Source organism: Micromys minutus (genome assembly GCF_963924665.1).
Source record: "Micromys minutus genome assembly, chromosome: 9".
NCBI lineage: Eukaryota > Metazoa > Chordata > Mammalia > Rodentia > Muridae > Micromys > Micromys minutus.
In genome coordinates this window covers 46,721,701-46,746,359 of record NC_137978.1, presented here as the reverse complement: position 1 = coordinate 46,746,359, position 24,659 = coordinate 46,721,701, and the positions used below count along the sequence as shown (strand labels likewise).

At 48.4% G+C, this 24,659-nt stretch overlaps 1 protein-coding gene across 1 annotated transcript; it reads left to right on the top strand.

Moving 5' to 3' along the window:
• The first annotated feature begins 6,569 nt into the window (after nucleotides 1–6,569).
• SESN2 (sestrin 2) lies at nucleotides 6,570–24,206 on the top strand. Its single transcript, XM_080921874.1, has 10 exons — nucleotides 6,570–6,954; nucleotides 14,852–14,917; nucleotides 16,496–16,693; nucleotides 17,025–17,207; nucleotides 17,309–17,521; nucleotides 18,296–18,446; nucleotides 18,875–18,993; nucleotides 19,280–19,470; nucleotides 21,637–21,781; nucleotides 22,474–24,206. The coding sequence occupies exons 1-10, from the start codon at nucleotides 6,865–6,867 to the stop codon at nucleotides 22,558–22,560; spliced, it is 1,443 nt and encodes a 480-aa protein (XP_080778000.1). The 5' UTR covers nucleotides 6,570–6,864; the 3' UTR covers nucleotides 22,561–24,206.
• The last annotated feature ends 453 nt before the right edge of the window (nucleotides 24,207–24,659 follow it).

The following is a 24,659-nucleotide window of genomic DNA, read 5'->3' as shown; positions in this document are numbered from 1 at the left end:
ACTTCTTGTACACGCCTGAGCCATCTCTCCAGCCCCCTCACTCCTTTACTTTTCATTTTGGAACTGGGAAACAGGGTCTCACTAAACTCTCCTACTGGCCTTTGGACCTATGATCTGCCTGCCTCAGCCTCCGCAGGAGCTGGGTTTATAGGCATGTGCTGCCACGCTCAGCTAAGGAAGATCTTTCCTGGAAGTTTTGGACTTGGATTCCTATAGATAATGCGAATAAGTTAACAGCTCTGTGTGTGATAGAATCGGAGCTCACATCCGGACAGAGCACACCAAACCAAAGCAGCTCCATGTGAGATAAGTTTATTGTGGGGGAAAATAGGGGGTGACGAAGACAAAGGGGAAAAAGAAAGAAGGGGCGAAAGTCAGGAAGGATCTGCTTTTTATTTAGTGACATAACCACTGGCAGGTAAAGGTGGGAAGTAAGCCAAATGGACACTGGGGGATGTATGGCCGTTGCCATGGCAACAGATGCACAGGTCCCTTTGCCTACAGGTGATGTCACTGTGGTCAATGGGTTCAAAGGGGATCTGCAACCAACCGTTACAGCTGGTTCCTGATACCAGCAGCCTGCGTGCTTCATGATTGCTGAAAACAGGAAAGGACAAGTCTAGTTACCAGCTGGTGACCTCAGTGTCACAGGAGAAATCATACATTGGGGATTTTAGGTGAAATCTCTCAGATGTCTGTTAAGACAAGGTCTCATGTAGCATAGGCCCCTGAGGGCACCGTGTAGTGCACATACTTATATATACAGACGCATGCACATAAAAATAAATATCTTATTTGTTGTAAAAGAATTCAAAGTTGAAGAGCCCAGAGCGCAGGCGTATAATCTAAGCGTTCCAAAAGGTGGAGGCAGGACCACCATCAGAAGGTCAAGGTCTTCCTCTAGGTTCCTCTGTGTTACAAGAGACCCTGCATTTTGGAAGAGCTCACGAAGACAATACAAAAAAGTAGTAAAAACGACAAAGATCAGGTAGCTAGGTCTGAAAAGCCAGCTACTCAGGAAAATCAACAGTTGTTCCTTTCTGGTCTTTAAACAACAGGCTTTTCAGTCACTTTTTTTGAAGCTAGCGCTTAAACACAGTTATTGAAACAAATCACAACGTAGCCCAACGCGGCCTTGAACCATCCCCATGCCCGGTCTAAGGGTCTCTTTAATATTAAAAATGTAACACACCGAAGCAATTTAATGTGTAAATGGATTTTTAAAAATGTGTAGAGATTTAAAACACCAGGGCAGACAACACAGACTTGCAATCCCAGATATTTGGGAAGCTGTGGCTTGGGGGGAATCATACATAACGAATTTGAGTTTCGGATTTGAGTTCCCGGCCTGGTGTATAGGAGACCCTCTCACAAACATTAAAAAATAAATAAAAAATAAAATCAAGAAAGAAGGGGGGGAGCAAGCCTTGAGCTACCTGCTCCCTTCCTGCTCAGAGAGGGCGGAGAAAGAGGCAGGCGCTGCGTGTTACACCAATCAGAGCCCGGTTGATAGGCAGAGCAAGAAATAAGACCTTTCGGGTCCCCTCCACAGCCTCGGAGACTCTTTGCCTTCTCAGCCTGGAAACACGCCTGGTCCTATCCCGAGCGTCGCTGCGGGCTCCTATTGGCTTATTCTAAAACCCCGCCCACCTTCCTGCCCATTTGCCGCCGCGATTTACGTAAGCAGAGCCTGTTGCTGAGCATGGGGGGTGGGTAGTGATGCAGCTTTTGCGGAGGAGACTTTGGGGAAAACAGCAATATAAATAACAACCCCGAATGCCCTGTTGAAGAGTTCTTCTGAGTTAGATCTCGCCCTCACAACAGCCCTTCTTTGACACAGCAGGAAACGGGCAGAGAGAAATGATTTGTTTGGGTTTTACACGGTTTAAAAAGCTAGGGCTACATGCACCCTTCAGCACCTCTGCCCGTCTCGATAGGTAGTAGGGCCCGTTGGAGTGGAGTGGGAGAAAGAGGACACCATAGCAAACATTTTTTTTTTTTTCTAAATCAAGCCACTGGATCAGCCTGTTAAGCTGGACCTTAAGGTCTGGTCTCCATGCTGCGGACAGATTTCCGAGGGTTTTTAGCGAATTCTTTCTGTCTTGAGCAGAGGCTTCCTGCCTCTGGGATGAGAGGGCAAGCCAAAGCAATGGAGATATATTTAGGCTGTAACATTTTATGAAAGCTTACTTCTTGCTAGACTTTTCAGCAGCCACACGATATTTACTTAGCCATTGCCTGACTTCTTATTGAGACCTTGACGCCATGATATGGGGCCTAACAATCGTCTGTACAGAATCATCTGGAGCAGCACAGGAAGCCTTTTTCAGTCCACGGTGGCTGAGCTATAGCAAAATCTGGACTGCAGAGGGCGCTGCGGGCTCGCTCATCTGATCAAACTAGAAACGTCCTGCTAATTGCCCTGAAAGCACTCAGCTTTCATATTTTACTAAGAAGGATGAGCTTTTCCAAACTTGACGTTTTCTATCCAAAATGTTGAGTCAAGGGAAGTGACTTTATCAAACAAACACACGAACACTGTACATTTCCCAGAGATCTCCTTCTGAACTTCCTTGATTTTGTAGATAAAACAAATTCAAGAGTTGGGAAAGGAAAGTGCTTAATTTGGTGAATAGAGACAAACAAAACAATACAAAAAACAAGGGTCTGAGTCGCTGTTAGGATCTTGCTGACTCTGTTTTTGAGGGTCTGTGACAACTCAAAGAAGTGAAGTCAGGGTTGGTCCTTGTTCAGGACCTCACACAATGCCTGCTTAATGAGTAAGTGACCGTGTGAGTAAGCTTTTGGTGGGTGTGTGAGTATCTCCTTTGGCTTTATCAAGCCAATCAGACGGAGGGGCCTCTTTCCTACAAGATTTCCCTGGGCAGAAGCTGTGTTCTGCAGCTGGGGGGACTGGAGCTGGAAAACAATAAAAATTAAAAGGAAAAAAAAACCAACATAAGGAATGATAAACCATAATGCCTGGAATGGTTACACTGTCATTATAATAAAAAGGCCCAAGAATTTGGTGTCATAAAATTAATTCTGGAAAAAAAAAAGATGAGAATCCCTTTAGGTTCATAATCTGACCGGTTCTGAAATGGAAGAAGTCTCAAAAACCTTTCAGATCTGATCTAGACACATCTTCAGGACTTCAATATGATTGAGGAATCAAAACAGCTTTAGCCAATCAGTGGCCTTATCACCGGTGATGCAAGAGTCCAGAGAGTATGGCAACAGGAGGAAGAGGGAGACCTTGCCTGACCAAAATCTGCAAGGCATGGGGGAGGGGAGGGATTCGTCCAACCAGTGCTAGTACACCTGCCCATCCCCCACTGGGCTGGCAGCTTCACCGCTGGATTTCTATCACCCAGCCTAGCAACTGGCACACACTACATGGTCAAAACTGTTTACTGAATGAAAGAGGAGGGGAAGGACCAGATGCCACTGAGCACAACCAGCAAGTCCCTCCATCTCCACTGGTTTACTCTTGCTCAGATTCTAGCTGCCCCAGCCATCCTCATCAAATGGTAACTGCGCTTCCCATTGAGGCCCTGTCACAGAGATGTGCTGACACACCCATTCTAGGCCACTTTACAGTTATGTCTCTTACTCCTAATTAATAGATCTGGCTTGGGCATCAATTACATCAACTACAAGTGCCAGCCTGCCTCTTAGATATTCACATCCTCTCTCCTCACTGGTTTCTGCTATGGAGTCATACTGCCATGGAACACGTTGCACATTACTAAGCCACCTGATCTCCGCCGGCACACCTTTTGAGAGCTTCAGTTTTGTCATCTGTCTAATGGGGACATAAAGGCTACTTAAGGAGGTTGTGGTGAGAGTTATAATGGGATCATGGGTGGATCCCAGACTCTTGTTAGTAGAGCTGAATACTGTTAAAAAGCTGGGTCACAAAAGATCATCCGTTCTAGACTATTGGTGTCTTCTGACTTTTCCTCCACAAAATCATCAAAATCGTTTGCCTTATGAATGGAGCCTATAGTTTTATTCCAGAAGATCAGAAAACCAATTAAAAATTTTTACAAAAATTATAGACAGGGTCCCCTCACGTAGCTCATGTAGAATCCCTTAGTGGGTTTTATAGACCTGGCTGAACTTACAGAGATCCACCTGCCGCAGGCTCCTGAGGGCTGGGATTAAAGACATATATCGCCAGCACCTGGCCAAAGGATTATTCTTATGAAGACAATAACTCACATTCATTCAGAAATGTGTACTGGAGAGATGGAAGAGCAGCTCCGGGGAGCACTTTGCAGCATGTAGAACGAACACCCTGACTTAATCCCAGAACTGAAAGCAAAAGTGATCCAGAGATAGACACGATTAGTGCTTTAAATGAAGTTTTCCACAGCTTAATGCAGTCAGAAGAAGACGCTGTGCGGTTGACAGTTGGTTTTACCTCTCTAAACGGGAGTGTCTTCACCTTGGGCCGGTGGTTGGTAATGAAGTCCATTAGCTGGAAGGAAAGGTAATGATGCGCCATGTGTTTGGTAAACAGGGCCAGGAGGAGGTTAAAGGTGTTGAGGAACAGGGGCAAGATGACTTTCAGCAGGGATGAAGGCAGCTTTGGGAGTAAGCCGTATCTTGAAGGTTTCATTCAGGCCACCACCAGATTGAAGGCTCTGGATGCTCCCTGTCACCTCAAGGAATAGAACTCAAAGAGGAGTGTCGGAAAGTTGAAGGATCATGGGTGTGACAGATAAGACTGAAGATGTAGGATGGAACATATTTTGGCAGGCCTTGAGGATCCACCTAGAGGTTTAACTTTATTCAGTAGCTGATCAAATACTACTGGAAAAAACTATTCAGCCTGGTTACTGATGTTATAGTCATTTCTGTTGGTGTGCCTGTGTGGTATTGGGAATAGAACCCAAGGCCTTTGGGTCCTAAGCAGACACCATAACATTCTTCATCCTTTGGTTGGTTGGTTGATTTTGGTTTTTGAGACAAGGGTTCTCTGTGTGGCCCTGGCTGTCCTGGCTTTCATTAGTCTGGCCTCAAACTCAGCGATCCACCTGCCTCTGCTTTCTGAGTGCTAGGATTAAAGGTGTGCAGCATCAGTTCTGGCTGAGAGTTTATGTCTTTAAGGAGAAAGCTGAATATGATATAGAGTTGTTCAGAAGAGAATTAACCCACGGGGATATAGGGATATTCAGTGACCAAAGGTGTATGTGTGTGTGTGTGTGTTATTATTATTATTATTATTATTATTATTATTATTATTATTATTATAAGCACATTACGCCAGGTGGCATAAGGTAGTAAGAAAAAAAAATGCCTAAATGTAGATGCTGCCTCAGAAAGTTTATAATAAAAACTTTCAGGCAAGACAAATACACAGAAAACAACAACACCAGGTACATCATGGAAAGTATTAAAACACAGAGAAAGGCCCAGCCCAAGACTTTAAGGAGCTCAGGAGTGCAGGTGAACTCCTTTCCCCATGGAAGGCATTAGACCAAGTTAGAAGATCATCTTTGGTATCATAAGCCTAAATTCAAGATTATTTTAAGCGGGAACTGAGAAGATGAGTCAGCTCCAGTCCTGTCCAGAATTCCTTGACCAGAATAAAGAGAAACTTGAAAAGAAGAGGCCTGAAGAAAAGCAGTGAAGGAGATTACTAGAAATAAACTAGAAATAAACAGGTAAATCGGGTTTCAAGTGCTGAGGGGCTGGATGGAAGAGGGGAGTGCTGGGAAGTCATGGGGTGAGTGTCTAGAAAAAAAAGAGGGATAAAAACAGAAACTAGCAAAGCACTCACATTCAGGGAGTGGATGGAAAAAGAGGAGTCAGAGAGGAGTGGCCAGAGAGAGAGAAGTGAGAAATAGACCAAGCCAAACACCTAAGTTACAAAGTTTCCAGGAGCGCCTGGAGGGTGGAAGACTGGAGGGAAGGCACCCAAGGCAGAACAGATGACGGAAAATTGTAGCAGAGGATTGAGATTAAATTTGAGATTGCCAAGGGTATTTCAGTGAGGGCCTTTCCAGAGACTCCACAAATAAGGTGATTTCCTTGGTTTAATGTTTCTGAAGGTGCAGATCTCTCAAAGCCTGGGGGGATAGGGTGGTGGCTCTTGGCCTTCAAATATGCGGGTTTTGATCTATAATTAGAACACTGGATGTGGTTAGAACTCTCTAACCAGTCCCTCCAGGAACTGGAAAAGCTGAAGAACTTACTCAGAAGGGATTTCACACCTGGATGTCTGGCCCAGCCCCGTGAAGTCCCGTTTCATCACGCAGCCCTAATGACTCCCTGAGCTGTCACTCTCATCTGGTATTGCCAGAGATCTGACTAACCCCTTCTTGCAAAAGTTTGCAGCATCTGTGCAAGGCCAACTACAGCTCCCAGAGTTCCCAGGCGCTTGTCGATTCTGATTGGAGGGACGGTTGGCTCCGGAGGGAGGTGTCGGCTCCGCCTCCCCGGGAAACAGGCATCTGATTGGCTGTGCCGTGGGACTTTTGTGTCCCCGCCCTCCCCCTGGGACCGCAGCGGGCTGACAGAGCCGGGCGAGCGCTGGCAGTTCCGTGGTGGGGATGGTGAGAAGCGCCGGCTTCGCGAGCAGCGCTGGCCACTGCGGACTTCCGAGGCACTCCGGGCCGTGAAGACCTCTGCGCTGCGGCCAATCTCAGGCCTCCAAGGCCGGCCGCAGTTCTCCAAGCTGGGCTGGAAGGAGTGTCCACCGCGGTAGCGCCGGTTCTCCTCATCCCGAGAGAAACACCCCGGGGGATCTCGAGCTTCCCTGGCGACCCCTAGTCCGGGCCTTCTGTGCGCGCCCGCCTCAGACCCCCTCCGGTGTCCCGAGCGCAGAGGAGCCGCGGCCGGGTCCTGGTGCACACCATGATCGTAGCGGACTCCGAGTGCCATGCGGAGATCAAGGGCTACCTGCCGTTCACCAGGGGCGGTGTGGCCGGCCCTGGGACCCAAGAGGTAAGGAACAGCCGGGCGAAGCCGCTCTCTTCCAGCCACAGCCGAGCTTCGGGCTGACCCGGACTAAGTCTAGTGCGCCCCCCGGGCTCGGGGTCTGAGAGCACGTAAGCTAGGACTAGGGTTGCATCAACTGCAGCCTCCGCTCTCCCTCCCTTTCCCTCCCACTGCCCTCGCTCTCCTCCCTCCTCCCTGGGAGGGAGGGGGCTGCGGAGCCCTCCTTAGCTCCTTTGGACTCCTGGCCAATGAGAGGGAACGCCTTCTCGTGGCTCTTTGGGTTTGTGCTCTGGTAGAGCCTGCGTCTTCAAGTCCAGGCAAATCCCGGCCGGAGGGACCCGACCACTCCTCCTCCCCGCCCCCTTCCGCAGATTCCCTTCCTCTCGGTGGGGGCAGGCGGGCTGGGAGCTCTTTCTAGGATCCGTTTCTGGTCCTTTCGCGCTGCGAAGGGAGTAAACCACCTGGGACTGACCAGCGAAGGTCGATCCCCTTCCCTAGTCCTCACCTGCACCCCCGATCTGGAAACTGGTCCGAGTCCTTTATGGGTCTGGCTGGCCGTCTGATCCTCGGCGGCAGCAACCAGAGAGAGCTGGGGTAGAAAGCCGATAACCCTTGGTCCCGACAGGCGGCTCCCTATTAAATTGTTCTGGGTTCTTCAAAGTTTGTTTTGCTGTCTCCTCAGAGCGTAGAGGGACTTCTCAGGGAGGCAAGGTATAATGCTAGTATAAAGCCCCCGTCTCCCTCCCAGCAGCCTCGACAGTGGATGTAGTCTATTCTTTGTGGGGCAACTTCTGGATGCCATGATATAGGTTTTGTCTGACAGAGACAGCAAATACAAACGGTACTTTAGCCCCATTTTATGAATGAGAAAATTGAGGCCTGAAAGGGACTGAGAGATAGGCTTCTGTTCACCTAGCCCCTCATTCTTTGGCCTGTATGTGACTAGGGTTTTGGAGAATGCTTGGCACTGCCGAAGATACTGTTTCTTTTTGATTTTCTAAGCCTAGAGCAGTGTGGATGGTCTATTGCTGAGGCTAGGAACGGGTAGAGTGTTAGTCCTAAGGTGTATGATCCTAAGAAAATCTGCCCGTGTCTTGAGGAAATTTCTGGGGGTTTCGCCAGCCATCGGTCTGTCGCTTCTTCATATGGTTTAGGAATCAGTGTGCAGAAAGGATGTCCCAATTCTGCCTTTTTGCTGATAACTTTTGTCTCCCTTATGAACAACGTTTTTTGTAAGAGAGCACCGGAGCTTTGAGGTAGGTGAGGGCTGGATTCCGGGGCCCACCCTCCCCTCTCTCGTTTGAGTTGTCACAGGCAAGCGATCGATTTTGATTGCAGTCTCTTATAGGGTATGTTGATAGTATCTCTAAGAGATTGTTGGACAAATTAACTTAAAATACAAGTAAATGCTCAAAGCAGAATGCCTGAGACCTGTTTATTGGTGGGAACTGTCCTTGTATTTAAAACGCTAGCTTCCAGCTAGCTTCTGGAAGACTGACTTAGCGGGCATCTCTCCCCACCCCCAGTGCCTCTCAAGGGACTTCTTGAGTCTGTTCTCTACTGTGGGAGGAGAGACAGCCTAGCTCTCTCCCCACCGGCTCTGTAGGGAAGAAAACCTCAGGTGGTCTGGGTAGATCTTGGGTAGATCTTGGGTAGACGCTTTAGAGAAAGCCCCACCCGCTTTGAGACAGGGTCCCTAGTTCAGTCTGGCCTTGACCTTATGACTGTCTTTCTGCCTCAGCCTCCTGAGTGTTGGGATTACAGGTGTCCTCCACACACTGGACTTAAGAAAATCACTTCTCGGTATTGAGGAAAGCTGATCATGTTTGCAGCATTTCTACATCTTCTACTCCCTCGGGAAAAGATGACCTTGAAGTGACGCTTTAGGTGAAGCTTTGAGAAGGAAGATAGGGTGCCCTCAAGACTCCAGGACCAGACAGGTAGTCCCCGGAAACTGTTTCAGACCTTATTTCAGAGAGTCAAAGCCTTCAGATATGCCAGTCTCCAGAAAGTTAGAAGGCTCTGGCTCTTGTCTTGGGGTGGTATGTTTCCAAAGCTATGTTGGATTCTAGAATAACTTCCCCAAACGTCACTTCCTCAGAAAAGCTTCTCTTTCTCCACCAGATGAGTCCCTTTGAATACTGCTTCTAGTCCCTTCTTCACTGTAAGCTAGTTTCATAAGCTAGGCCTTTCTTTCTGCCTGTTTTTAGGACTAGTTAGTAACAGCCTGCAGGGCTCACTGTTCTTTGCAACTAAATGGTTAACTGCCCCTTGTTGTCTGTTGAGGCTTTGAAACCCACATGACTTGTGCCAGGCCAGAAGGGGTCCACTCTGAGCTTTGGTCACTTGCCTTTAAAGAGGGGACAACAAGTTCTGTTTCTCTCTGGGCGGTTGAGAGGAATTAAGGTGCCTGTGAGATTAAATATATAAAGCACTTTAGCCTGGGGCCCGGTCCAAACTGTCTGCCATTCTGCTGGCCTGCCCCCTCAAGGCTGGCTGGACTTCTGGGGCTTGCTTGTTTGTCTTCTCCTCAGGTGTAAACCCAGACTGTTTATCTGGGTCCAGCTGACAGGTAGTGGGCAGGCCTTCCCAGCTGACAGTATGAGTTAGGCGATGTCTGGAGGAGAATCCTGGGGCTGGCAGACTCCAGAGAACAAGAGCAAAAAAAAAACGGGGCTGCTCAGAGGGAGCAGCGCAGCTGGTGAACAGCACTCTGGGAAGTCAGTCTGCGCTGGGTGTGGTGCGGTTTCCACAGGTTCTTATAGAAGAGTGAAGAGGGCTCAGTTTGGGTTCAAATTACACATCAGACACTTCTTAGTGGATGCTTAATTTTTAGACATTTAATTGGCTCCCTAGAACCTTCAAACAGATGTGGTTTAGCTGCAAATAGGATGGGAGCCCCTGGGTTTAACAGAAAAGTTAGTGTAGAAAGCCCTTGAATGAGTTGCCAGGCACCAGGCTTCAAGGCCATTAGTCCCTTTCCGATGCCCTGGAGACCTAGAGAGCTCTCCCAGAGGGCTGTCCGACTTGACTGTCGCTGCTGTCAAATGCTTCTTCAGTTGGAAATGGAGGACTAGACACTGCTGCTTCTTTCCTTTATTGGACAGGAGCAGGTGACTTGCCCAGTCTGGCTTTCCCTGTTTCTGCCTCCTGTGTTGGAACCATGCCTTCATCTGGTGGGCTGAACCCATGCTCCTCAACTTGACGGCCAGCCCTAGCCATGCCTGACTGAATTTAGAATGGGTAACTCTAGGCATCGATAACACACATCAGGAATCAGCATGAAGGAGACTAAATTAGGAGTCGTGTCATAAGTTCGAGGTTTGGGGATGAGTTCCTGTGCTACCAATTGAGTCCTCCCCTCCAAAACAACAGAAAAAAACTTAGAACTAGTTGGGTGCTGAGGCAGAGGGGAGAGTGAAAGTTTCAATCCAGACTGGGCTACATAATGACACTTCATCTTAGAAAACTAACTAGTTACTCCAAATTCAAGTTTAGTTAAGCAAAAACTCGACTTTCCTTGCTGTAGACACATTTCAAGCTCGAAGCTCTGGACCACCATGAGTGTTAGACAGTGCAGATATGGAGAAGTTCCCCATATATAGAAAGTTATAAGAGTTAATTTGATTTTAATTATGTGTTTGTGGATATGTGCACGTGTGTGCAGGTGCCCACAGAGGCCAGGAGAAGTTAGATCCATCCTCTGGAGCTGGAGTGAGCCACATGGGTGCAAGCAAGAGGAGCAAATGGCCTTTGCCACTAAACCATCACTCCAACCCCTGAAGTTCTATTGGTCCTAGTGTATTAGACACAGGAATAAGGACCGGAAACTGGACCCAGTGTTAGGAAAAGCATTCAAGGCTAGAGTCCCCATGGAAGGTGTTGTGAAGGGCTTTCTGAATTCTTAAGGCTGTGAGCAGAGATGAGACTTCTTATTCTTGGCAAACCCTGGGTGTGGGTTCATAAGCCTTGGTTGTTGAGAATGGGGAATGGCTTCCATGTTTGGAGGAACCTGGTATGTATTCACCTGTCTTACTTGCTTTCTAGCTGAGTGACCAGAAGTGACAGGGATGCCTCAGAACCTTACTTCTTGGCTGTGAATCTTTAGACTGTGCTTACATACACCTGTGCATAGACCTACTCATATTATAACTCATTTACTGTCTGTCCCAGGGAATGGGAGGAGGGCTGGTCTATTGATGTCACCTCTTGCCAGTGAGATCTAGCTCCTCCTCCCATGGGCTTGCCCAGAAGGTTAGGGGAGCACTTGAGTTGTGAATTACAATCCTAGACTTGGATCCAGGACTCTCCAATCCCCTGTGACTGAACACTGGTCCCTCTATCTTCACAGGCTCCTCCACTGCCTTCCCAACCAACTCAAAGGTCACCCACCTCCCTAGTAGCTTTTCCTGTCTTCTTAAACTAAAATACCATTCATTCCCCCCTCCCCCCATTCCTCGGTTCCGTCATATCCCTCTCCTCTGATTGGAAAGCCTGTTCATCTTTTGCCTGCTTTCTCTCCGGTACCTAAAATTATACAAAGGCTGACTGGGGCTTTGACTTTGTGCTGTTTTATTCATTGGACCTGTGATACAATCATCAGGAAAAAACAACCGTAAGATAGACAGATTAATCCTGATTCTACCTGGGAAGCACTCTGCGGCTCTGTACCTAAGTGGTCAGTAAATAACCCGTACCAATAGCGCCCTCCCCACCCCCCACTTCCTCTTTGTGCGGCTTGCTGGAGGTGGCACTTTGGTTTCAGTAATTAAAAAAAAAAAAAAAAAAAAAAAAAAAACTTCACCAAAGGATGCTGATGGCTGCTAGGGCAGAGAAGCTCTTGTTTAAAATAACAATGAAGTTAATGAATGGGGGCTTTTATTAAGTGTCCTCCCTAGTAGAGATGCTGAGGTAAACTGTGGCCTAGTCTGTTAAATTCTCCCGGCAAAAGTCCTTTGATTCCAGGAGAGCTGACTGGTGGAACTATCAAAAAGATTGTGTGTGTGTGTGTGTGTGTGTGTGTGTGTGTGTGTGCATTCTCGAGCTCACACTCACAATGAGTGTTCACTCTCGCTGAGCTGTGATTACTTGAGCTAAGAGTTCAGTGTCTTCTACTGGCAACACTCTACAAAAGAGCTATGGCCTCAGCTCTCCAAGCTCCTATCTTTAATTGTACTCTACATTATCATTTTATTTATTTTGCTGGGAAATACCGGTGGGTCTAGAACCTAGGAGTATTGTTTTTTCTTTCTTTGCTGGCTCTTGGCTCACAGGATCCCTAGGCTGTTCCCTGTCCCCTCCCCCACACATCTAGGGGCCCTTCGTTCCCTGCTTGAGCTGCCATGGTTGTGGTTTTCTTTTTCTCTTTTTAATTTTAATTCTTTGTCTGAGAATTTTAATATTTGCATATTCAACCCCCCCCCCCCAGTGGTTTTGTTTGTTTTGAGGCAACATCTCACTACGTAGCCCAGGCTGGCTTCAAACTCCTGATTTTTAATCCTTTTGCCTCAGCCTCCCTGTGCTGGTATTACAGGTGCCTGGCCTGGTTCCACTGTGCTTTTAATATCTGCCCTCGGGTCCTTTAGAGAGAGGGAGGCCCAGTCTGTGGACTTAGCAGCTCTTATCTCCCAGACAGAGCTGTTGATTATTTTCTCCAGTGAGGGGGTGGGGGAAGCTGTAAAGGGAGTTCAAGGGTGGTTGGTGGAGCCTGCTTTTAATCCCAACACTCAGGAGGTACAGTCAGGGGAACTCTGAGTTCAAGGACAGCCAGGGCTACATAGTGAAACCCTGTGTCAAGGAGAGGGACTGGGGGAGAAAGTAGTGGTTGGAAGGAACCAGCCTAGCCCCTTCTGCCCTCAGGAATCAGACACAGAAAGCCCAAGTAACTTCTTTCAGACCACACAGCAAATTAGCATCAAACCCAGTATGTGTACCTAGGCCTCTAGGCTCTTTAGTTTTTCCTCTTGTTATCTTATAGGCTCCTAGAGGTCACCTCTCCTTCAGGGGACTTTGTTGTTGGTTTTGTGTGTGTGTGTGTGTGTGTGTGTGTGTGTGTTTTGAGACTGGGTTTCTCTGTGTAGTCCTGGCTGTCCTGGAACTCATTCTGTAGACCAGGCTGGCCTTGACTCAGTAATTTGTCTGCCTCTGCCTCCTAAGTGGTAGAATTAAAGGTGTGCCACAAGGGCCCTTTAGGGTGACAGTGATGACACAGTTTCAGCCACTTTTAAAAAGAAAAAGAAAAAAAGAGTAGCCTTGTGGTGGCGGAGCACTCAAGAGGCAGAGGCAGGCTGATCTACAAGGCCAGCCTGGTCTAGACAGACAGACAGAGTCTCAGGTATAGTGTTAAGTCCTTAAACATCTGATGTCCTAAGTCTGGATCTTATCAGGAGAAAGGGCTCCAGGACAGTCTTTTATAGTGAAGGCAGAACTGTTATTTGGATCAATCATGTCAAGACTGAAGGCCGGGAGAGCCCCACACCAACATTCAGAAACTAGGTGAATAAATAGAATGTTCTCCCAGACCTCATAACAAGGAGCAGAGGTAGCTTCATTGAATACATAGCTCTAGCTCAAAGAAGCTGAAGTCAGAATAGCTTCCACCCCTGGCCTCCTTTGAGTGCCCCCCCCAAACCCCCACACCACTCCGCTTTCTGATTTTATTCACAGAATAATCCGGCCCTGTTCTCCACAAAATGTGGTGTGGGAACAAAGCAACTTAAAAGAGGCCCTTAGTGTTTGCGGAAGTAAAAGAACCAGGAGTTATGGGGTCATGCATAAAGGCCTGACAGTAGTAGACCTTGGAGAACTCAAAAGTCCCAGAGAGGGTGGGGCTTGACCACTCATTTATCTGGAAGGCTTCGGTAAGGGAAGGTGGGTTTTAAGGATCAGATTCATACTTGGGAGAATTGGGTTGCAGGGTGGATGCTGGGAAGCCGTTGGTTAGGAGAGGGCAGGGTAGTGCAGGCAGGAACAGTTGGTGAGGCTGAGAGCAGAGATAGCCCAGAAGCTGTTGAGAGAAGGATAAACAAACGACTGTTTGCAAGTCCTTGAGGGGTGCGGCTTGGTGTGGAATGTTCTCAGCACGCCAGGCCGGCTGCCTAGGTTCATCCTCAGCATTGAAGAAAAGACAAAAAGAAAGAAAAATGACCATTTGAGAGGGATTGAAGCTTCCGAGGCACGGAGGGTGGAAACTGGCTTTGGACTATAAAGGGTTCTTTAAAAAGAGTATTCCCCTCAGCCCCAGGTAGTGTCTCACTGAATAGCCCTACCTGTCCTAGAACTCATTCTGTAGACCAGGGTGCCTTGAACTCACAGAGATCCACCTGCCTCTGCCTCCTGAGTTCTGGGACTAAAGGACTGTGCCACCACTTCTGGCCTAATCTCTTGTTTTTAGAAATGCACGTGTTCATAAATCACAGTTTGTGTGTTGGAGGTCAAAGGACAACTAGTAGGAGTCTGGTCACTTTCTACCATGTGAGTGCCCAGGGGTTGAATTTAGGTCTTCACATTTACCCACTAAACCGTGTCTCTGCCCTCTATAAAGAATTCTTTCTACTATACAAGTCTTCTGGGACTACAAAGACATTGGCCTTCTGGGGACCGGCAACCGAAAGCTGTTATTTCCTTCCGTGGGCCCCTCCCATCCAGCCCTGCTCGATTTCTGGATCCTGGCTGAATTCCTGAGCTAGTCAGCCTTGAGCTTTCTTTCTCTTGCCCGTTTGCTATGCACCAAATGGGCCTAAGTGTCCCCCTGGCTCCCCCATTCGGGCTATACCAAGAAGATAGTTTAGAAACAGTGTCATTTAAGGGTGGAGAAGGGGGCTAGAGAGTTCAAAGCAAGTCCTTCCGCCCTCCCTTGTCCTCCCTTCTGCCAAATAACCAACCACCATGTGCTTCCCTGCAGGAGCATCGTGAGGGCCAGGCTCGGCGAGGCCCGCGAGGGCCCAGTGCCTTCATCCCAGCGGAGGAGGTGAGTCTGAGGTGGGGGCAGTTAGGAGTCTTCAGTCCCAAGGAGGAAAGGGCTTGGAAACAGGAAGCTCAGGTTCTCTTCTTTCCCTGATTTATTTGATTTCTTTAATCTCTTGAAGCTGGGCTGTTCAACCTCATTTTCTGCCAAGGAAAGGGTTCAGACAGATGAAATGATAGCGAGACATGGCCAGACCCGAGGCTCCCAAACCAGAGCGTGTATCTCCTTTGTAAGAGGAGCAAACCCACTGGGATTTCAGCATGCATCCCATTTTTAACCTCTCGTTATATTCTGGTATTTTAATTTTTCTGCTTATAAATAATTTGTCTTTTATTAAAAAGGAAAAGAAAGGAAAGAAACAAGAGGTCCTGGAGTTCATCTAGATTAGAGTTCTGTTTCTGTCATTTATCAGATCTGTGGTTTCAAGCAGACCTGGTTTCTTCATCTATTAATGGAAGAAAATAATAGTATTCACCTCACGGGACAAGTTCAGACACTCGAGGAGATTCATAATTGGGTATCGTGGCTATCTCTTAGATGAATGAATCAGGGCTGGGGATATAGCTCAGGGTCAGCACACTTGCTTCCCATGCACAAGGCCCTGGATTTGGTACCTGGATCCACAACAAATAAACAAACAGGTAAATGAGTGAAATGAATAAGAAATAAGAGGAGGAAGAAAAGCTGCAAGAGGGGCTGTGGTATAGCCCACTGCAGATGTTAAGAGTGCTGAACTGCCATCTGCAGAGCCCTGGGCTAGACCCTTAGCTCCACATAAGCTGGTCATGGTGGTGCCTAACCACTTGGGAGGCAGAGGCAAGAGAATCAGAAGTTTGAGGCCAGCCTGAACCAGATGGGACCCTGTATTCAAAAAAAGTCAATAAAGTTAAAAAGCTCTATGTGAAAAGACATTCAAGACATGTGAACTCTTCTTTCCAGACTTCCTCTGTAGCTGTCTACATTTGCCATATTAGAATAGAAATTCTAGGAAGACAAGAGAAACTATGCACTCAGTTCTTCCTGGCCTCATGCGTACTATTCATTCATTGCACCACTGAGCTGCACTCCTCCGTCCCACCAACCGTTCTTAATTTCTTTGCCTAAGTCTGCATAAAAGGAAGAAGGAAGCTGGCGGTGGTGGCACACGTCTTTAGTCCTAGCACTCAGGAGGCAGAGGCAGGTGGATCTCTGTGAGTTCTAGGCCAGCCTGCTCTACAGAGTGGGTTCCAAGATAGCCAGGGCTACACAGAGAAGCCCTGTCTCAAAGAAAGGAAGAGGAAAACAAGGAAAATAAAATAAGGGGAAAGGTCAGAGGAAGCTCGATGGTAGGGTATTTGTCTAGCTGTGAGGCCCTAGGTCTGATCCTTAGCAATGGAGAAAAAAAAAATGTTTTCATTACAAAATAAATATTAGGAAAATTGAACTGTAATTCCCTATCTGTTTTGAGAACTGAGTTGACATGAAGTATTATATAAAGTATAATATCAAGTACTTGGATAGCGCTCGACATGCAGTAGAGAAGAGGTTGGTCCATATGGGGCGGGGCAGGAGAGAACCCATGCGCTCCCCTTTGCCTGGCAGATCCTTCGGGAAGGAGCTGAGAGCCTGGAGCAGCACCTGGGGCTCGAAGCTCTGATGTCTTCAGGGCGAGTGGACAACCTGGCGGTGGTGATGGGTCTACACCCCGACTACCTTAGCAGCTTTTGGCGCCTGCACTACCTGCTGCTGCATACGGATGGGCCCCTGGCCAGCTCCTGGCGCCACTACATTGCCATCATGGTAAGTCTGTCTGGGCTTGTTCCTCACAAGGGTGACCAAATGGTGGGTCTAGCTTCAGATTTTTTTGAGGACACCCCCTTCCCCACCCCGAGTTGAATAAGTATCTAGCTTCACCTCATAGAATTTTAGGATTTGAAGAGAGGCGTCTTTAGGTGTATACTTTGCAAATGGGGAAACTGAGGTGCAAAGGGATCAGCTGATCAGCAAGCTGCTAGCAGAGCTGAAATTAGAACATAGATTTTTCTGCCTCTTAGATCCCAAGGTTGGGGGGTCTTTCTAAAATGGGACACAGAAGGAAGGTAACTCAGGCTCATTGACCCCATCCCCACAGGCTGCTGCCCGCCACCAGTGTTCTTACCTAGTGGGTTCCCACATGACTGAGTTCCTGCAGACTGGCGGTGACCCTGAGTGGCTGCTGGGCCTCCACCGTGCTCCTGAAAAGCTCCGAAAGCTCAGCGAGATCAACAAACTGCTGGCTCATCGGCCATGGCTCATCACCAAGGAGCACATCCAGGTATGCTCAACGGAGAGAATTGGGAACCCTGAGGAAGTCTGTGGGCTGGGCGACCACAGACCTGTTTAAGTGGGTTTGTTTCATCTCTCCCTGCGTTCCAGGCCTTGCTGAAGACTGGCGAGCACAGTTGGTCCCTGGCTGAACTCATCCAAGCACTGGTCCTGCTTACACACTGCCACTGCCTGGCCTCCTTTGTGTTTGGCTGTGGAATACTTCCAGAGGGAGATGCTGAGAGCAGCCCTGCCTCACAGGCACCCTCACCACCCAGTGAGCAAGGCAGCCCCCCAAGTGGGGACCCATTGAACAGCTCAGGGGTAAGCTGTGGTCTTGGGTCTTGGTGTGGGAGAATAGAAACCACTGCCTGCTTCCCCGACTCTTCATAGTGAGAGAGCCCAGCATACTTGCTTGTCTGTCAAACTCAGTTTCTTTATCTGTTACTTGGGGATAAAGACTTAGAGCTACAGTGGGTTGTAAGCCACAGGTGCTTCACCTAAGTGCACTGTATAGCCTCTTAGGATTGAAGTCAGCTGGGTTTTTTGTCAGTATGTTGGGATAAACCTGGGATGGCCTGGAACTTACTGTGGAGTCGAGTGGTTCTGGCAGGCACACGCCATTATATAAGCTGCTTTTTGTTGTTTGTGGATGTTTTTCAGTTTACTTTGTCATTTTAAGACAGGCTATTACTCTGTGGCCCAGGCAAGTCTCAAACTTATATCTAACTTTTTTTTTTTTTTTTTTTTTTTTTTTTTTTGTAGAGTTGACTATGCAAAATTTGGGCTTTGATGTAGCTCAGTGGTAAATTGCTCCCCCAGCCTGTTGGCGCCCTTAAGATCAGTCAGCAACAGCACTAAAAGCCAAACAACAGAAACTGCCATAATCCCAGCACTCTGGAGGCAGAGGCAGACAAAGCTCTGTAAGGCCACTGGTCTACATCATGAGGGTAGATTCACAGGCTAGCTATGTGAGCTGCCCAGCAGGGTGGCTGGCTCAGAAACTACCCTCCTTCTTTCTGATCACTCGGGAAGGGCCTGGAATGTGGAAGACAGCCATGAGGGAGTAGATGGTAATTACTGGGGTCCTTCCTACAGGGCTTTGAAGCTGCCCGTGACATAGAAGCTCTGATGGAACGTATGAGGCAGCTTCAGGAGAGCCTGCTGCGGGATGAGGGGGCTTCCCAGGAGGAAATGGAGAACCGTTTTGAGCTGGAGAAGTCAGAAAGCCTGCTGGTGACGCCCTCAGGTACAGAATCACAGGCGCCAGTGCTAAAGGCTGCCTCTCTCATTACACTTCTGATGGGAGCACATACCTCCACACACCTTTGCCTTCTTCTAAGAGGTTCTGAGCATGGGCCTTGTGTTCAGACCTGCCTTTGAATCCTGGTCTGTTTAGCCCTTCAGGGCTTGTGTGAGGTAGATGGAGCCAAGCTCCTTTCCCAGGCTAAGCCATTCCATAAAACTGACGTTACTGTTATGGGGGTGGGGGTGGGGGGCTTGCTTCCTGGGTACTTGGGTAGGAGTCACCTCCTTCCCAGGGGTAGCTCTAGCTAACACCCTCCCACTCAGTGTGGGGAGGGGCTCTCTGGACCCCAAACCCCACCTCCCTGATGATAAGGAGCCTGCTGTGCTATGCTCAGCCTCACTGTCCCCTCTTTCTGATGTGACCCTCAGCGGATATCCTGGAGCCTTCTCCGCATCCAGACATCCTATGCTTTGTAGAGGACCCCACGTTTGGATATGAAGACTTCACTCGTCGAGGGACTCAGGCCCCCCCAACCTTCCGTGCCCAGGTGTTGTTCAGTGTTTTCAGATTTACATAGTGGTTCTAAGTTGGGAGACCGTCTCCCCTCAAAATCCCCTGGGGGCAGTGGAAACCTGGAAGGTCCCTATTTCGGGTTGGGAGGTCATCACACAAGGTTGGTCTCTCAGGTCAGCACAAGCCGTGTATGAGATGTGTGGCTCGGGGAGGGTGTGCGATGCGGAGATAAGGTGTGAAGCCTAGATGTCCAAAGACAGATCTCTGGCCAGCCTTGGCCTCCCACAGTCTTGCTCACTGACCGCTTCCCCACTCCTCAGGATTATACCTGGGAAGACCATGGCTACTCGCTGATCCAGCGGCTCTACCCCGAGGGAGGGCAGCTGCTGGATGAGAAGTTTCAGGTAGCCTACAGCCTCACCTATAACACCATTGCCATGCACAGTGGTGTGGACACCTCCATGCTCCGCAGGGCCATCTGGAACTACATCCACTGCGTCTTCGGCATCAGGTGAGCATGTGTCCCCCAAGCCCAGGTCCCCTGGGCTCACTGTCCTTTTTAGTTCTTCTACTCTTCTTGGCTGTGATAAATTTTCAAGCCACGTTTATGTCTTCGCAGGATTAAAGCCTGTTCAGACTTGGCAAACAAGACTCTTTATGCTCTCCCAGAGATAACTAGACTGTGCGTTCTAGACAAGCACCCTCTGTTTTATTTCATTTTGTGCTGTTTTATGTCGTTTTTTTACTTTGATGTTTTGGAATAGGGTCTCAGTCTGTAACCTCAACTAGCCCAGAACATGCATGGTTCAGGCAAACCTTGAACTTGTGACAATCCTTCTGCCTCAGCTGCTGGGCTTACAGACCTACTCCACCAAACAAAGTAGTCTAGCTTATGATTTCATGTTTTTGTGTGTGTATTCACACTCCTCTATGCAAATACATGCAAGAACATGTGCATGTTGCAAAGAGTCAAGGGTAAACGTCCAATAGTGTCTCTTTTCTCACAATAAATAAGAACAGCACAGATATACACAGCAGAGTACTTTAAATAATGATATTTCCATTCATAACCTATTATGTAGCTCATGAAAATTATACACCAGACCCAGGCATGTAGACACTGGTCATGTATACAGAATAGTATTGTGAGTTAAATTTTATCTTGTTAAATCCTTTCCTGATTTCAAAACAATTATTTGTATTTTATTTCTTTGTATGTGTGTTTGTGCACACATACATGTGTGTAAGAAGGAAACTTACTAGAGTTGGTTCTCTCCTTCCACCATTTGGAGCCCAGGGATCAAACTTGGGTCATCAGTCTTGACAGCAAGCTCCTTTAACCATTGAGCCATCTCGCCTGTCCACTGACTGGTTTTTGAGGAAGGCCTTTTTTAGAGTGATGTATTGTTGGGTATTTAGGTTTGTTTTGGGGTTGGTTTGATTTTCCTTTTGTTCCTTTCTCCCCGCTTCCCTACCTCCTACTCTCTTCCCACTGCCTAGGAGTCTGTCTCAGAGGTTCTGTTGGCTCCTCTGCCTCTTTGGCCACCACTGTCAGCAGTTTTTACTCTTACAAACCCTGTTTCACTGACCGCTCTTCCACACACAGTGGGACAGAATTTAACCGAGGACAACGGGAGGTCTTATAGATCAATGCCCAAAATAATGTGATTTATCTAAGAGATATAGAGGGAACTTTGTTTGTTTGTTTGTTTTCGAGATGTGGTCTCATGGTAGCCCAAGTAGACCTTGAACTCACAGTAGTCTGTCTTTTTAATCTGGGATTGCAGGTGACCTGGCTCCTGACTTTTTCTTTCTGTTGGTTTTTGCATTTCTTCCTCCTTCCCTTCTTCCTTCCTTCCTTCCTTCCTTCCTTCCTTCCTTCCTTCCTTCCTTCCTTTCTATTGACTTATTTTTGTGTATACCTGTAATCCCAGCACTAGTAAGGCTGAGACAGGAATATCAGGAGTTCACAGCCATTTGTGACTATTTAACAACAGTTGGGCTACAGGACGCTCCAAACAACAGCAATAAAAACCCACCAGCACTCTTCAGGAGAGCACCTAATTTTATTATTAGCAGGTGTTTCCCTTCCTGCCTTTTTTCCACAAACACGTATAAACTAGACTAGGGAGGGAGAGACAAGTGGCTTCTAGACTCACTGCCAACTTGCTTGCTTTGGATTTTGAAAGGAGTTAATTGCCTTCTCTAGGCCTTGATTGGTGCGTCTGTAGCATTAGCACTGTCTGCTTTTGCCCTCACCTGCTTCATTCTCCACGATTAGTCCTCACTGACCTTCCTGTCCTTACCATAGGGCAGTAAGGATGGGAGAGCTGCATTTGAAAGCCACTCTCTGCTGTTGAGGGCAACTGCCTTCTTTGGATCTCAGGAAAGTTAAGTTGATGAACACCGAATATTGTGTATGCTTTTTTGGGTTCATGACTGGCGGACAGTCAGAGATCAGTAGCGCCTGATGGTTGAGTTACATAGAGTGTTCCTCTAAGAGCCTGGTTACCTATGATGTCAGCTGTTTTTCTAAGAGGAACCAGGCCTCTCGTGGCTTCCTACCTTCTCGCTTTTCTGGCCACTCTGTTCCTCCTTCTGTCGGGTGGGGGTAGGGGAGCTGAGCTGCTTCTGGGAGCAGACCATGAGTAATGCTGTCGGTCTGTCTATCCATCAGATATGATGATTATGATTATGGGGAGGTAAACCAGCTCCTGGAAAGGAACCTCAAAATCTATATCAAGACGGTGGCCTGCTACCCTGAGAAGACAACCCGCAGAATGTACAACCTCTTTTGGAGGCACTTCCGCCACTCAGAGAAGGTAATGGCGACATGGACTCCGGAGGGGCTGTAGAAGAGTCAGAGAGTAGGTCCCAGTGAGGGTCACACTGTGGGTCTGCCCTGCCAGGTGTGACACCTCAGCCTGTTATCCTTGGTTAAATTCTATTCTGCTGTGTAAGTTCAGACTTCATTTAAACTGGGCACTCAGGTACCTGTTTTCCATAAGTTAGGTGGGCATAGATGCAGATTTTGTTTGTTTGGAGACTTCCTGTGTAGCCTAAACTGTCCTGAAACTCACTGTGTATACCAGGCTGGTCTCGAACTCACAGAAATCTGCCTGTCTCTGTCTCTTGGGTGCTAATACAAAGGTATGAGCCATCACCACCACCTGGCCATAGGTGTGGATCTTAATCCTTATGTAGGAGCAGTATGACTTTGGGCAAGTTACCTTTGAGCATCTCCCCTTTCTAATGACAAGGGACACTGCCTGCATTTCAAAGTTGGGAAGACACAATGAGACTATGTATGGAAACATTTGATCCAGCTCTAGAGCCAGTTAGCTGGTGGCTCTGCTTTCAGACTTGTGAGGTAAAACATTAGTCACTGCACCAGATTGCGCTGTCTTAGCAGAGGTCAGGGCATCTTGGTGGCAGGCGTGGGTGAAGTGAGTGGCAGGGAACCAGTAGACTGGGAGGTCAGTTATCAGCAAGCCTTGTTCTTTCTGTTCCCCAGGTTCACGTGAACTTGCTGCTCCTCGAAGCCCGCATGCAAGCAGCCCTGCTCTATGCCCTCCGTGCCATCACCCGCTACATGACCTGACTACCCCGCACGCAGGAACAGCACCTGGAGCAGCTGACCCTGGGCCACTGTCCTCTGTGCAAGGACCTCTGTGTCTGGAGACAGATCCAGGACTCTTTCCGTCTCATGTCTATCCACCAAGTGCTAGGGATGGACATGCATGTGGCTGTGCACAGCCCCCCGCCAGGCGAGCCACACCTTTTTTTCCTCACTGGACTGAACAGGATCTTCGCACTGATGTTGGGGTCTCATCTCTGTCCCTAGAGCTGGAAGATTAGGAAAGCCCAAGGGCCACATCCCCTTTTCTTTCCTTGCTCCTAAAAGCAGATGAAGGCTACAGAGCTAAGGTCAGGCGTACGAGCCAGCAGGCTGGACCCAGGTACCTGAGTGATGCCTTCTTGGGCTGGGATGCCCCTGGCTGCCCATGTGGGAGAGGAGCAAGGACCTCCAGGGACTAGCACTCCAGGAAGCTTGCCTTCCCTCATTCTTCATTTACCAGTTTCATCACACACACACACACACACACACACACACACACACACACACACACACACCCGCCTTCCACCCATCAATGTGAAAGTTGGACTCACAGCTGGCCTGTGTGCCCAGTTCCCCCAGCCTGTTCTGTTGGGCAGCCTGTTCTTTGGTTACCTGAATATTGATTCAGTCCTTTTGTCTCCTTTGCCCTCACACCCTTTTCTCCCGTGCCTGGTTTTGTGGGGCCTGGGAGAGGGGCCAAACATATCCAAAGAACAGCCTGTCTCTGGAGAGTCAGAGTCCATGGTGGTCTCTCTGCTGTCTGAAGAGTCAGGAGGGGTTGCTGGTGAACTCCGTATTTGGGTCTTGAGGCCGAGGTCTGGTCTCTTGACCTCACCATGGAGCCAGAGTCAGCCTAGGAGGGAGTAGACACTGTTCTTCTAGGTCGTGTTGCCATGCAGAGGCTGCTAGCCCATCCTTCTCATCCCTTGGGTTCTGCCAAGAATGCTTGCCAAAAAAAGAAAAAAAGAAAAAAAAAGCCTTTCTTAGGTGTCCCCAGGGCCCACCCGGTAAGATGCATATACCAAGGTTCTCTTTCTCTTGGCCACATGGCTACACTTCTTGGACCTCACAGTTGCCGACTGAGAGATTGGTTTAAGTTTCTCAACGTTTGACGCTTTCCTCTGGGCTCTCTGGTCAAACCATCAACAGCAGACTGATTTTTCTCGCAAGACCTTGGAGGCCTCCGGGGACCCTTATTCTACAGTCAGCCTTTCCTGGCTGCCTTCCAAGGGACACCACCCCCATCCCAGTGTCCCATCTGTCCCCCCTCTCCTGGATTTAAATGGATTACTTGGCAGAAGCAGCCAGGACTGACAAGCACTTTGCATAGCAAACAACTGTGAATTCTGACTGTCCTTCCCCTTCCATCAGCAGCAGAGGTGCCTCTTCTCAGACCAGTCCAGAGGTGCCTGAGAAAATCAAGGACACCCTGCTGCTATTCCCAACTCTCCTCCATTGGGCCAGGCAGAACAGGAGCCTGGCCAGTGTGCCACATTTCACGCCCGTGCGGGCACGGGAAGCAACTAGTACCCCCTCCAGGCTTGAAAGCTCTCCCTGAAGGTGAGCAAGAGAGGAGGGGGCCCCAGCATGGGGGAAAGTTCTAGAGGGGACATGATGACGCCGACAGTGTCCCCTGGGTGGGCGGGAAAGGGCATCCAGTGTTAAAGTGCAGAACTCTTGGACCTTGTGAACAGTAATAGAAATAAAAGTTTGCTGAGGTTTGTTTTGTAGTCCTTGTTAATGGGATGTTTGTCCATTTCCTGAAGGCCAGAGTTCACATCCTAGTGTAAGCCAGAAGCTGTGGTTGCGTCACAGACTTGACCTCATGGTCTCTGCCCTGCCTTTGGCTGTGCCAGTGATTGCAAGACTGGGGACTGCTGGCATTGGAAGTCAACTGGGACTCAGTGACTGTGTTTGCCTCCTATGTGAGGTCCCGGGCTCAATCCCTAGCACAAAACAAAGTCTGCCATTGCTCAGTAGCCAGCCCTGCCACCCGTTTAGCATGTCTAGCACTGTGCATTGAAAAATGGCAATGTTTTCTGAATAAGGTGGCCCTGAGCTGGGTAGTGGGAGGCCACCTT

Bases quoted from the DNA above. Each gene is read 5' to 3' on its own strand.
- SESN2 (XM_080921874.1), top strand. From the start codon at position 6,865: ATGATCGTAGCGGACTCCGAGTGCCATGCGGAGATCAAGGGCTACCTG. The intron at 17,522-18,295 runs GTAAGCTGTGGT...TCCTTCCTACAG, and splicing joins ACCCATTGAACAGCTCAGGG to GGCTTTGAAGCTGCCCGTGA. The intron at 21,782-22,473 runs GTAATGGCGACA...TCTGTTCCCCAG, and splicing joins ACTTCCGCCACTCAGAGAAG to GTTCACGTGAACTTGCTGCT.